This window comes from Populus trichocarpa, chromosome 18, assembly GCF_000002775.5.
Source record: "Populus trichocarpa isolate Nisqually-1 chromosome 18, P.trichocarpa_v4.1, whole genome shotgun sequence".
NCBI classification, from domain to species: domain Eukaryota; kingdom Viridiplantae; phylum Streptophyta; class Magnoliopsida; order Malpighiales; family Salicaceae; genus Populus; species Populus trichocarpa.
The window spans coordinates 13,297,811-13,309,915 of NC_037302.2; the positions used below are offsets into that span (position 1 = coordinate 13,297,811).

Consider the following 12,105-nt stretch of genomic DNA (forward strand, 5'->3'; position numbering starts at 1 on the left):
GGTTCTCTATATCTAGAGTTATAATTAATCAACAAAATAAATGTTATATATCCAATAAATATTTTCATAGTTTTAAAAATGTGAAAAGTCATAGTTGCGAGTTTGTGTGATGTGCTTCTTGAGATTAGGCTTAATATAGATATAAGTAGGCTCTCTATCAAGTGTTATTTGTTTTGAAAACTTAATTGTAGTGTTGATTAATGTATTAAGTGTTAAAATATGCTATTAATATGATGAGATAAAATTAAATTTTACTATTGAATTGGTATATAGGTTTCCTTGGAATGAATATCTAAGGCATTTACTAAAACTTTCTAATACATTTACATTCTAGTGTGTTACGTGGTTATTTTGATTTGGATGATGAATATCTGTATATTAAGATCATATTTGAAAGTTTGGTAATTTCTGTTTTTGAATGTTTTCAAAAGTCTTTTTTTAAAAAAATATTAATTTGATTTTTTATTTTTAAATGATTTTGATGTGCTAATATAAAAAATAACTGAAAAATATTATTTTAATATATTTTCAATAAAAAATACTTTTAAAAAACTCTTTGCACCACAAAATTCTAAACTAAAACTAAATTATATTTTGTGCAATGATCAAGTATGTTAGAGGTTAGAGTTTAAAGTTTAGTGTATTTTAAGGGTAGTTTTTTAGGGTTTAGGATTTTTTAAGAGGTAAAAAGGTTAACTGTTTCTAGGGGTTTAAGGTTCAAAGACTAGGGTTTAGAGCTTAGTATATTTAGGGTTTAGGATTTATTTTAAGGGTTAGGTTTTTAGGGTTTAGGGTAGTGTAGGTTTAGGGTTTTTAGTGGTTTATAATTTAGGATATTTTAAGGGTTAGACTTTAAGTTTTAGAGTGTTTTAAGGGTTAGTAGTGTAAAAGTTTTTAGAGTTTATGGTTTAAGATTTTTTAAGATTTAGGTTCTAAGATTTTTTAGGGTTTAGAGTTTTAAGAATTAAGGTATTATGGTGGTTTAGGGTTTTTTAATGGTAGGATAGAGTTCAAGGTATTTCAAGGGTTAAGGTTTAGGGGTTAAGAGTTTTTTCAAGGGTAGCGCATTTTAAGGGTTAAAGTTAGGGTTTGGGAGGGGATATTTTTTTAAGATTTAGGGTATTGTAGATTTAGGTTTTTTAGTGGTTTAGAATTTAGGATATTTTAAAGGTTAAAGTTTAGGATTTTCTAGGAGTCAGAGTTTAGGATGTTTTTAGTGTTAGGGTTTAGAGTATTTTATAGTCTAGTCCTCTAACAAAGTGTGAACAACGAGACTGGTATATGTTCTAATACATATTGATTTAATAAATCTTAATAATTGAAAATCCACTCTTGGAATCACACTGATAACTTTATGTGAGAGATATCATCAAATCAATGAGCAAAATGAATACTTGTTTGGTGCAGACCTGATTTGCAAATACATTCTGCCCCTTTAACCCAACTTCAGAAACTAGGCATGAGGATATGGTGCCAGGACTTGTAATGCATTGCCCAAGCTTTTGCTAGGCCAGCTCTCTGAATCAATTCGATGCTGAAGCTTTGCATCTAAGAACCTCCTTCAAATTCAGCTCCCACCTAGGAAATGATTGCAAGGCTTAGTAGTGACATATCTTTTTTCTTTAAAAAAAACCCTGCAAAATAGGTTTTGAATTATTTTAATATATTTTCAATAAAAAAATACTTTTAAAAAACTCTTGGCACAACAAAATACTAAGCGAAAACTAAATCGATTTGTAGCTAACTAATATTCTTGCAAAATAGGTTTTGAATTCAAATCCCATGTTAGCAACTCATCGGTAATATTCTTGTAAATATTAACCAAATTGGTTTCCATCCCTGGAGAAAAAAACTCGAAGCACGGGTCATATTTATATATGTGATGTAGATATTGGCAGAGGAACTTTATTCCGAAAATAAAGTGTGGTTAGGGTTCTTGTTTAGCCTTTTCATGAATTCTGTACTCGTGTCTTTTGATTCTTATTGTAGTTGGTTCAGGTTTTGTCAAAAATCTCACAAGACAATTCATGATTTTTATTGAGTAGAAACTTTCCAGTTCAGGGAACGTAGTTTAAGGATGAAACTATGAAGGGTACTGATTATTAATTATTTCGTCGTTCACTGTACACTTGACACGAGTTAGCAGCTACCAAGGAAAAACTAAAGGGCGGGCTTAACTGTCTGATCATAAGAAACTACCTTAACTTCTCGGTCAACAATAACATTCTTGATGCCGCTAAAATTCCATTTCCATCTTTCTCTTACATTTATCTATTTCTTAATTCAGAAACCCTTTTCAGCTTTATCTGTTGTAAGAACAGAGAAATAAATTTTTTACTACTATGTTTTCTTGGGAATTCCTGAGGAAATCCTTAGAGTTGGCCCGTCGAGTGCTTGCCAATCAACGGACCAGTACAAGAGCATTGCTCAAACAATCAGAAGGGTCTAATCCATTACCAGTGGCAGCTTCTTTGTCAAGATCATCCTTTGGTGGGTCCAATAACGGTGACCGTAAGAGTGGAGATGCATTGCTGAAATTTTTATTAAGATCAGTCGCTTCAGGAGTTGTGATTGTTGGCTCCAGCTTGAGCTTTAGCTACTGGTATCCTTCCTTGGTTGATAAGTGTTCGTTTGTTTCTTTCGCCGACAGTACAGACGATGCAGCATGGGTGTCAAGTGAAGATCTTCTTCCACACAAGAAGAAGAAAAGGTTCCTCTTTGGAGGTACCTCTGTAATTTTTTTCTTCACTTACAATTTCGGTTTCTGAATTGAGTCATGCATGATATACCAGATTTTTTTCTACAATATTACTTTTTTTCATGCATATGAACAAGGGATCATACAGACTTTTTCAATGCCTGGTATTGGGTACTCCTTTGTATCATTTTTATCGATTGTTCCAGATTCATACAGGAGAAGAGTTTTCTTTAATTATGAAAAGCGCATCAGGTTGCAAAGCCCTCCAGAGAAGGTACGCAAATCTTTCAAGAATGGAAATATTTTCTTTGTATTTATGCCAGCATTCAATCACACACATTATTGGCGACTCAATTCATTGCAGCAACATGTCTAACTTTAAGCAATGAGAAATTAAATAATGAACTTGTGTTGTTATTTGATTTTCTGTCTGTTGAAACAAAGCTTTCTTCTTTTCTGATTTACCTATTCACTATGATTCCAAGTATGCACTTTTATTAGTTGGCAATCCTACGGCTAAGCCTGGTGGTGGCAAGGTCAATTCAAGCATGTCTTGGACATTAGATCTCAATCCTGCCTCTCCGGCAGTGGAAGCTATCTAGGCTTTCCAATGCAGAGCTGATTGTCTGATCGGGGAAGCTTGAAACCTTTAAATGACTTACGAAAGGCTAATTCATCCACAAATGGAACCAAAGATTCAAATATTGTTAGGGGTTTGTATTAAAGATGTGCATCAAGACAACCTTGCTGTCCTTCAATAAGAGCACCCAAAAACTCAGAAGTGGCATGAAAGTCAGTTGTCAACTACCCACTATCTTCCCACTCCTTCTAGTTTTAATAGGATTGATCTTCTGGTACACTAAGTCCACTTTTCATTTTATTTCCCTGATATTCTTTTATTTTTTATCTTCCTGGGTGTGGAAGCCATTATCACACCTATGAGTACTTGTCATGCCTAATCCTAAAAGTATTTTGAATTCAAACATTAAAGTACTTATATTTGATAGCATGTATAAAATGAATATTTTTTTTCTATCACATAATCATTCTTCGTATAAAACACTGAATGCTAATTAGAATTTCTAATTATGTTAACTAAATGTTTAGTTTTTATCTATTTATACTTATTACCTGTTTATTTTTACATTTTAAAAATATTTTTAAAAAAATTTTAATTTTATTTTTACTTTAAATTAAAAATATTTTTATTTTTTTCCTCGCTGTAGGGTGTATATCAGCTATATAATGTAAGAATAAAAATAAAAGCTAGCGGTTATAACAGATCAAATTAATTGAATCAATCAGTGATAAAAAAAGATTTAAGGGGTCAGGAATTGTGGAAAAGAAAATAAAAAACTATTATAATAAAAAACTCTGAATTATAATAGAGAGGAGCTAAAGACCCTAGTCAAAGAACAACTATAATGGTTCTTATCCAAGTGTGAAAGTAAAACCATGTTCTCCTCTGATATCACCACTTGCGAACAGACAGAGGTGGAAACTTGCACCAATATAAAGGAAAGATCAAAAGAAAAGAAAGCTCTGGTCTAGACTCTGATAATAAAAAAAATTCACTTCAAACATTTCTTTTATGCCTCATTCTTCTTCTCTTTCATGATATTTGCAGGTGAGAAGCATCCGCGGTTTCTTGGAAAAAGCCTTGTGGATTCATCTTTCCTGGTAAACCAGCTGGATTATTCATCATTCTTATGAATGAAACGTATGCTTGATTCTTCATAGAAAGTTCATCTGAAACACTCATCATGCACTGTCTTCGTATCCAATTCACCTTAACCAATCAAGTTCTCTTGCAAATCAATTCCATTTGTGATTTGAACTGTTGTGTAATCTCAAGAAATATATGTTATTCTAAATTACATCGCCATAAATCTTTCAGAACATTAACTCAACGTAAACATTAAAAAGCTGCTCATGTGGAACCAATTAACAAAGAATATGTACATTTCAATTTCAATTCACGCTTCAGCAGGCAAAGATAACAAATAATTAAGCCATATCATGATCGGGAAAAGGGTCAAAAAAATTTTTGAAAAATAATTGCTACGTACTAAAATATCAAACCAGCTTTTATACCCAAAAAATGGGTAGTTAAATTGGTTTTAGTGCTTTCCCTTCATTTTTAAGTTTAATAGTAACTATTCATTTTTTTTCATTTTTTTTCATTTTTATTTTAGACCACAAGTATATTATTATTTCAATTTTAGCAACCATTATCGAACATACTCAGCCCTTTACTTTTTAATATTGTTTTTACATATTTAACACTTTACCATCGAATTTTACTCATTTAATAGTTTTCTTCAATATTTTACCAAACACAACTTAAAAAATGATAAATGATATCATTGGCGTGGGTGAGAGTCCGATATTAATCACATATATATCTCATGGAACTTGGATTAAATTTTTTTATGAAACTTGAATTTGTCATAACCCATTTTTAACTTCTTGTTTTTCAAACATGTTTAAAAAAAATAAAAAAATAAAAAAAACAATAAATAAATCAGGAAGTGAAATGACAACAAAGAAAAAGAAGAGGGATCAAAATTGAACATTATGTGAGTCTAAAGGGATACAAATAGATAGGAATAAGAAGATAGAGGATAAGGAGAAGTGAAAAGATAATTCCAGTGAGAACAAGTTAGAATGGATGTTGTTTTTTTAATTATATAATCAACTTTTTATATAAAACTCCGAATATTAATTAGAATTTTTATTTACCTTAACCAGGTGACTAGTTTTTATTTTTATACTTGGTGCCCGTTTATTTTTGTATTTTAAAAGTGTTTTTGAAAATATTTTTATTTTTATTTTTTTATTTAAAATTAATTTTTTTTTGTTTTTCGATTGTTCTATTATTAAAATAAAATTTTAAATATAAAAATAATATTATTTTAATATATTTTTAAATAATAAATATTTTAAAAATCAATAGTTGTGTAAATATAAACCAGGTTTTTTTCATTAAAATGTACCGTGAAATAAACAAAAGCGAAGGGAAGAGTGGAAGCAACATGATAGCTAGACAGTGGCAAGGGTGGAGGCATGTTAAAGGCTTGGGGGGTTATAGTCCAGGTTAAGATTTTATCAGTAGAGAAAAGTAATAGAGAAAAGTAAAGGAAAAATATATAAAAAAATCTAAGGAAAAAAAAAAGTGAGAGAATAACCTTGTAAACTTACAAATTTCAATTTATAAAACACTAATCTAAGAAAGAATCAAGTGAAGGAAAAAGGAATTAAGAAAGGAAAAAAATTTAATTACTTTGTTTTCCAATTGACATGAGATTGTTATTTTATCCCGGTAGAGGGGTTGTTACAATACCGATTCAAATTCGATTATAGATAAATTATATTCCACAAAACATCGAATGATGTAATTTTAATAGAGAGTTTATTTTTACTTTCATTTTAATTTTATGTACTTTCAAATTTATGTTTTAATGTTTTGAATAGTGTATTTGAATTAAAACTTTTTTATTATTTTCAAAAATTAATATACATAAATTAATAATTAATTTTAAAAAATATTTATATATTTATTTAATAGTTGAGTAAAAATTCCTAGCCGCCCTTGGAGAGGGACAGTCAAACGTGTTACCATTGAATTAATGGACCTCTTGCTGTCACTGTTCTTGATGTCCATTGATGCAAATGCCGAAGAAAGAAGACTCTACTGTTCGTCGGAAAATTATGACATTTGATGTGATATTGCAATTAGCAAGGCGGAGGATTAATTTAAATTTATTTCTAGAGAGGCAAAGGTTGCTCATTTTCTCAGTTGACTCCAAGTCAATGTCTACATTTTATTGGACGACGAAGCACAAACACGATGATGCATTTTTATTTATTGATTTTCAATGAAGTTATCGAACACAAGGGAGCAACGTATTGATAAAATAAAATCAGATTTCTCTCTAATCAGATTAAAAACAATCATATTTCTCTTTAATTAAATTAAAAATCAGGGGCAACGTATTGGTGGTTTTCTGCAAGTCTTGAGATTGAACGAGTTTTATTTAAGAGTAATGATTTTACAATATTGTTCTAAAACAAAAATTGAAACTTCCTGGAAATTGATGGATTGAGGAACACACAAGATTCATTTTAAACATGTTTGAAAGTGTAGTTGAGGTTGTTTATTAAAATATTTTTTTATTTAGAAATATATTAAAATAATATATTTTTTATTTTTTTAAAATTATTATTGATATCGACGATTACTTTTTAAAATGTTTTTCATTTAAAAATGTATCAAAATAATTATTTTTAAAAATAATTTTTTATATCAAAATAATATTTTTTATTTTTAAAAAATAAAATTTTTTTTGTTATATTTCTAAATAAAAAATATTTTAAAAATAATAATTACAAAAAAAAAAAAACTTGATTCAATCAATAATAGCAGTAATAAAAAACTCTGAATTATAATAGAGAGAAGCTAAAGACCAATACAATCGTTCCTCATGTAAAAGATTTAAGGGTAAACCAGCTGTTATGGATATTTTCCTTGATGTTAACATGAGTTTGACTAGACCAATACAATCTCATCAAGATTCATTGATTGAATGTGTGTGGTAGACCATAAATTTTTTTTTTTTTTACTTCAAATTAATTTTTTTAAATATGTATGGTAGACCACAAATCTATTTTAAAACATGACCAGGAAACGAGCCAATTCCCAATTTTCCACAACCAACTTTTTAGATCTAATACCTATATTTCTACAGTGAGGAGAGGTCTCACACGCCAGGCTTTATTTTAAATCATTATCTTACTATTGATGACCATTTTATCATGAATATAATAGTTTAGGAAAAAATTTAAGCTTAGAATTATTGTGAATTCAAACATTAAACTACTTATATTTGATAGGAAGTATAGAATAAATGTTATTTTTTTCTATTACATTATCAGCTTTTTATATAAAATTCTGAATACTAATTAAAATTTCTAGTTATCACAACTAAATAACTAGTTTTTATTTATTTTTATAATTAGTGTCCATTTATTTTTGCGTTTAAAAATTGTTTTTTTTAATTAAAATATTTTATTTTTTTTATTTCTAAATTAATTATTTTAGTATTTTTAAATTATTTTGATGTATTAAGATCAAAAATAAATTTTTAAAAAATTATTACTACAATATCAAAATAATCTTAATTCATTGGATATCCTTCGTGGCAGGGTTTTTTATTTTTGATTTTTTTTTAATCTACCAATGCATATGGTTGAGAGTCGTGTAAGGGCACTCATCGGTATTCTTAAGGCGAAGTGAAGAGTAGAAACAACATAATTTTTTATTTTCTTTTTAAAATAAAAAATAAAAATCGCACATTTTTTGTTTTCTTTTGAGAAAAAAACAGGGTTATACTACCAGTACAGCGTAATCAATAAAAATTTAACACGTTATACTACTTTTATTAGTGGTACAGCGCTTAAAAATATTTATTTATACCAAGATTTTTCACAAATAAAATACTTTTAATTTAATTTATTTTTTTATATATTTTTTAGGATTACATTATTTTCCGTACCACAACCTTTTAAATCTTATCAGGTTGTGGTATTGAGAATAACACCACTAATTATATTATGCTATTGAAAACAGCGCTATTATTTAAACTATGTCTTTGTTCTCAAATATATTAATTTATTGAATTCAAAATTCCTATCCAGCTGCTATTTTAATTAAAAAACTCCTTTTTTAAGATTATTGTGTTTTTTTTTTTATTATTATTACCTATGACTCACTTACGAGGGGCTTCAAAGCCAATAAATAAATGAAAAAAACCCAACAACTTATATATGTAATTAATTACATATTTTTCTCTGAAACTAAAAAAACTGAGGCTGCTAGAGGACTACTATTCCCAACTTTTTAAGCAGTGTTCATTTTTCTATTTTCTTTTATTATTGTTGGTTCATACAAACTAAAAGATGATAAATAAATAAATATCAATCAATTCGAGACAAATGCAAAATGATGCAAGTGGACGCTATCAGTGTATTCTTATGGCTTCCAGTTGTTTTCCCCCCTAAATTAAGGCGTTGGAAAATAGACTAATGAAGTGGTCTTTACGCTCAATGTGTCTCCCACGGCAAAAAAAAATCAATGCAATCAGTCAGTGTGGTGATCATTTTCAATTCAAATCGATTTTTATTAAAAAAAAAAAGTAAACTGAAAATTATTTTTTGAAAAAAAAACCGAAACCGGTTCAAACCGACCGGTTTCGGTTCGGTTCGGTTTTTTAGGACAAAACCGGTTCAAACAGTTTTGGCTCGGTTTTTTCCGGTTTGGCTCAGTTTTTCTTGTTTGGCTCGGTTTTTTCTGGTTTGGCTTGGTTTTTTCGGTTTGGGTTCGGTTCGGTTCTGTTCGGTTTTTTTTTATTTTTTGCTTATTAAACTGAAACCGAACCGAACAGGCCGGTTTTTTTAAAATTTCAATCGGTTTAATTAGTTTTTTTTAGTTCGGTTTTTTCAAAAAAAAAATTTACTTTTTTCAATTTAATTGAATTTTTTGCTTACCTCTAGTCAGTGCCTGCTGGAAAATGACTCCAAGAAACTCCATTGAACCACCAAAATAAGGAGGAAAACAAAAATGTTAATAATAGTGAAAATGACCTGGCATTATCTGTCGAGATGATTTAATTTTTTTTAAAAAGAAAAATTACTTTCTTCTCAGATATTAATTATAAATTAACGTGTGATGATGTCACTGTCATTTAAGATATCGTTTTTGTAAAACGTACTAAGAATCCATAATAAAACCATCTAAAATATTTATGAATAGTTATAACTTTTAATTATTAAATAGGGTTTGTTTTTTAAAATATTTTTTATTTTAAAATAATTCATTTCCGCGTGCATGTCATGCTCCTCCATTGTTTTTTCAGCCTGTCCTGTTCCAGTGTTTTTTCCGCACTGCCGCTGTTTCCAGTGTTTTTTCCGCATTCCTCCAAGAATATAAATATGTTATTTTCTCTCTCGTTTAATTCTTTAAATATTTATTCATGTAGTTTTCATGTTTGAAGTGTTTTTTTAGATTGCACAATGTAATTATTGTATTTGCACAGCAATTGTGCGATTTACATGTATTTTATTTACGTTGAATAATATTTTTCCATCATACATTAACCATAATTTTATAGGCAGAATTACTTGAATTACATTCAAGTACTAAATCTGCTTTAATATATTATAGAGCCACGTAACATCACTTATTTTTTAAAATATTTTTTTATTTTAAAAATATATTAAAATAATTTTTTTAATTTTTTTTATATTGATATATTAAAATGATGTGAAAAAATAAAAAAAATAATTAATTTAAAATAAAAAAATAAAAAATTTCATATCCTTTTAAAAATATTTTTAAAACGTAAAATAAACATGTTATAACCTCTTGGTGTCACTATTAAATTATTAATTATTGATGTCCATTGATGCCAATGCTAACGCTAGCGAAGAAGTAAGAGGCCAATAAGCCAAAGAAAGAAGACTACTGTACGTGGAAAACTATGCCATTTGATGTGATATTGGAATTCAACTGCCAGGACACCACGGCTGATAGATGTAGACTGAACAGGAAAATTTAAAAGAATTAAAATATTTCATGCCTTCACAGCCGTTCAAAAAAGAAACAAGAAAAATTCTATATAATGGCCATCGTTAGTTTGATGACCATAAAAGATCCACTTGATCAAAGATGGGCCCGCCGGACGGCAATGCATGGTGCTCTCCCCTATAAAGAGCCTTTGGCTCCTATGAAGTATTTGATACATTAATTTCAAGCAGAAACAGAGGGGTACAAATGGGATTAAACAGGTTCTCTCTGCCAGCAGTGGCGGTGATAATGATGATTAATGCCATGCTTCTATCACAAGGGTGTTTGGAGGAAGAACGAATTGCTCTTTTGCAAATCAAAACTTCCTTTGGTGACCACCCAAATGACATTCCATCATCGCTCCTCTCTTGGGGAAAAGATGCCCTCTGTTGCAGCTGGGAAGGAGTTACCTGCAGCAATTCCACTACAAGACGAGTCATCGAAATCAATCTTTACTTCACAAGATATTGGTCATTGGAAGATTTGTACCTAAATGCATCTATATTTCTTCCCTTCCAAGAACTCAATGTTCTTGACTTGAGTGGAAATGGCATAGCTGGCTGTGTTGCGAATGAAGGTTTGCCTTTTCATTAAAGACTTCATCTTTCGTAATTTTAGCACGAAAATAAACATATATAAACTGAAATCGATTTATTCTTTTAATTAATCAAATAATTGTTTTTAGCTTTATACCCTATCAACTAACTAGAAATCGTGCATTCATGCAGGTTTCGAAAGACTATCAAGACTTGCCAAATTGGAGGTTCTTTCTTTGGGTGATAATTTCCTCAACAATAGCATCTTATCATCCTTTAAAAGGTTTTCATCTCTCAAACATCTATATCTTGATAACAACGGGTTCCAAGATTCAATAGATATGAAAGGTACTTAAACCTACACAAACACATCATCACAACCAATTGAAAAGGATTTGAAATGTTAGACACACATGTTCTATTAATGTTTTGATATGAAGTTATGAATCGACCCACATAAATTTCAATTTAACCTAAAAGTTTTATATTAACTCTTTTGTGTTGTTTCTTTAACTCAGAATTTGATTCATTGAGAAACTTGAAGGAGCTATCACTGAGTCAAAATGGGATCCAAGATTTTATAACCTTAACAGGTATCAATTAATTAAGGGCCGTTTAATAACTCTTTTATTTCTCTTTTTTACTCTTTGTTTTTGTATGTTTGTCTTCAATTTTTAAATAACAATGCACTTGGTCTCAATCATATATTTAAATTAGTTAAATTAGTGGGAATCCAAAGCTAGAAGGTGTAAATGTAACCTTCACTCAGTACCGACTTGATTCTCAATTATACCAACCTCGATTTTCATATTAAAAAGTTATTGGAAGGGTGTTAAATTTTAGTTTTTAAATTATTTTTTGTTTGAAATATATGTTCAGTATGTTTAATATTATTATTTTTATTATTATTAATATAATTATTAATAAATTTGAAAAAAAATTATTACTACTGAAAAAATAACATAAATTTGATTTGAAGAGTAAAATTAAAAATTAAAAATTAAAAATTATTAGTATTAATATTATTACTCTTGGGTCTTGTATAACTGCTAAATCTAATTCGGTCGAGTCTTGCATGATTGCTAAACCCAATTCGATTGGGTCTACTATAACTATCAGATTCAAGAAGTTTAAAATATTTTTTATATTTTTTATATTTTTTTATATACTTTTAAAAAAACTATATTGACCCACTGCAAAGTACGGGCCAATACAATAATTTTTCTCTACTAGATAAAAAAATTTAT

General features: G+C 28.9%; 1 protein-coding gene across 4 annotated transcripts in view; it reads left to right on the plus strand.

Annotated features, from left to right (window-relative positions):
* LOC18111045 (receptor-like protein 15) overlaps window positions 1-12,105 on the plus strand; it is a 100,543-nt gene that overhangs the window by 36,297 nt on the left and 52,141 nt on the right. The window contains exon 1 of one of the 4 annotated variants that reach the window (XM_052449272.1): window positions 10,493-10,899. The exons of the other annotated variants lie outside the window; for them this stretch is intronic. Coding sequence (XP_052305232.1) covers window positions 10,530-10,899 — 370 coding nt within the window. The 5' untranslated portion in view covers window positions 10,493-10,529. Of the gene's footprint in view, window positions 1-10,492; window positions 10,900-12,105 lie in introns of those variants that run through there. 4 annotated transcript variants of the gene reach the window in all.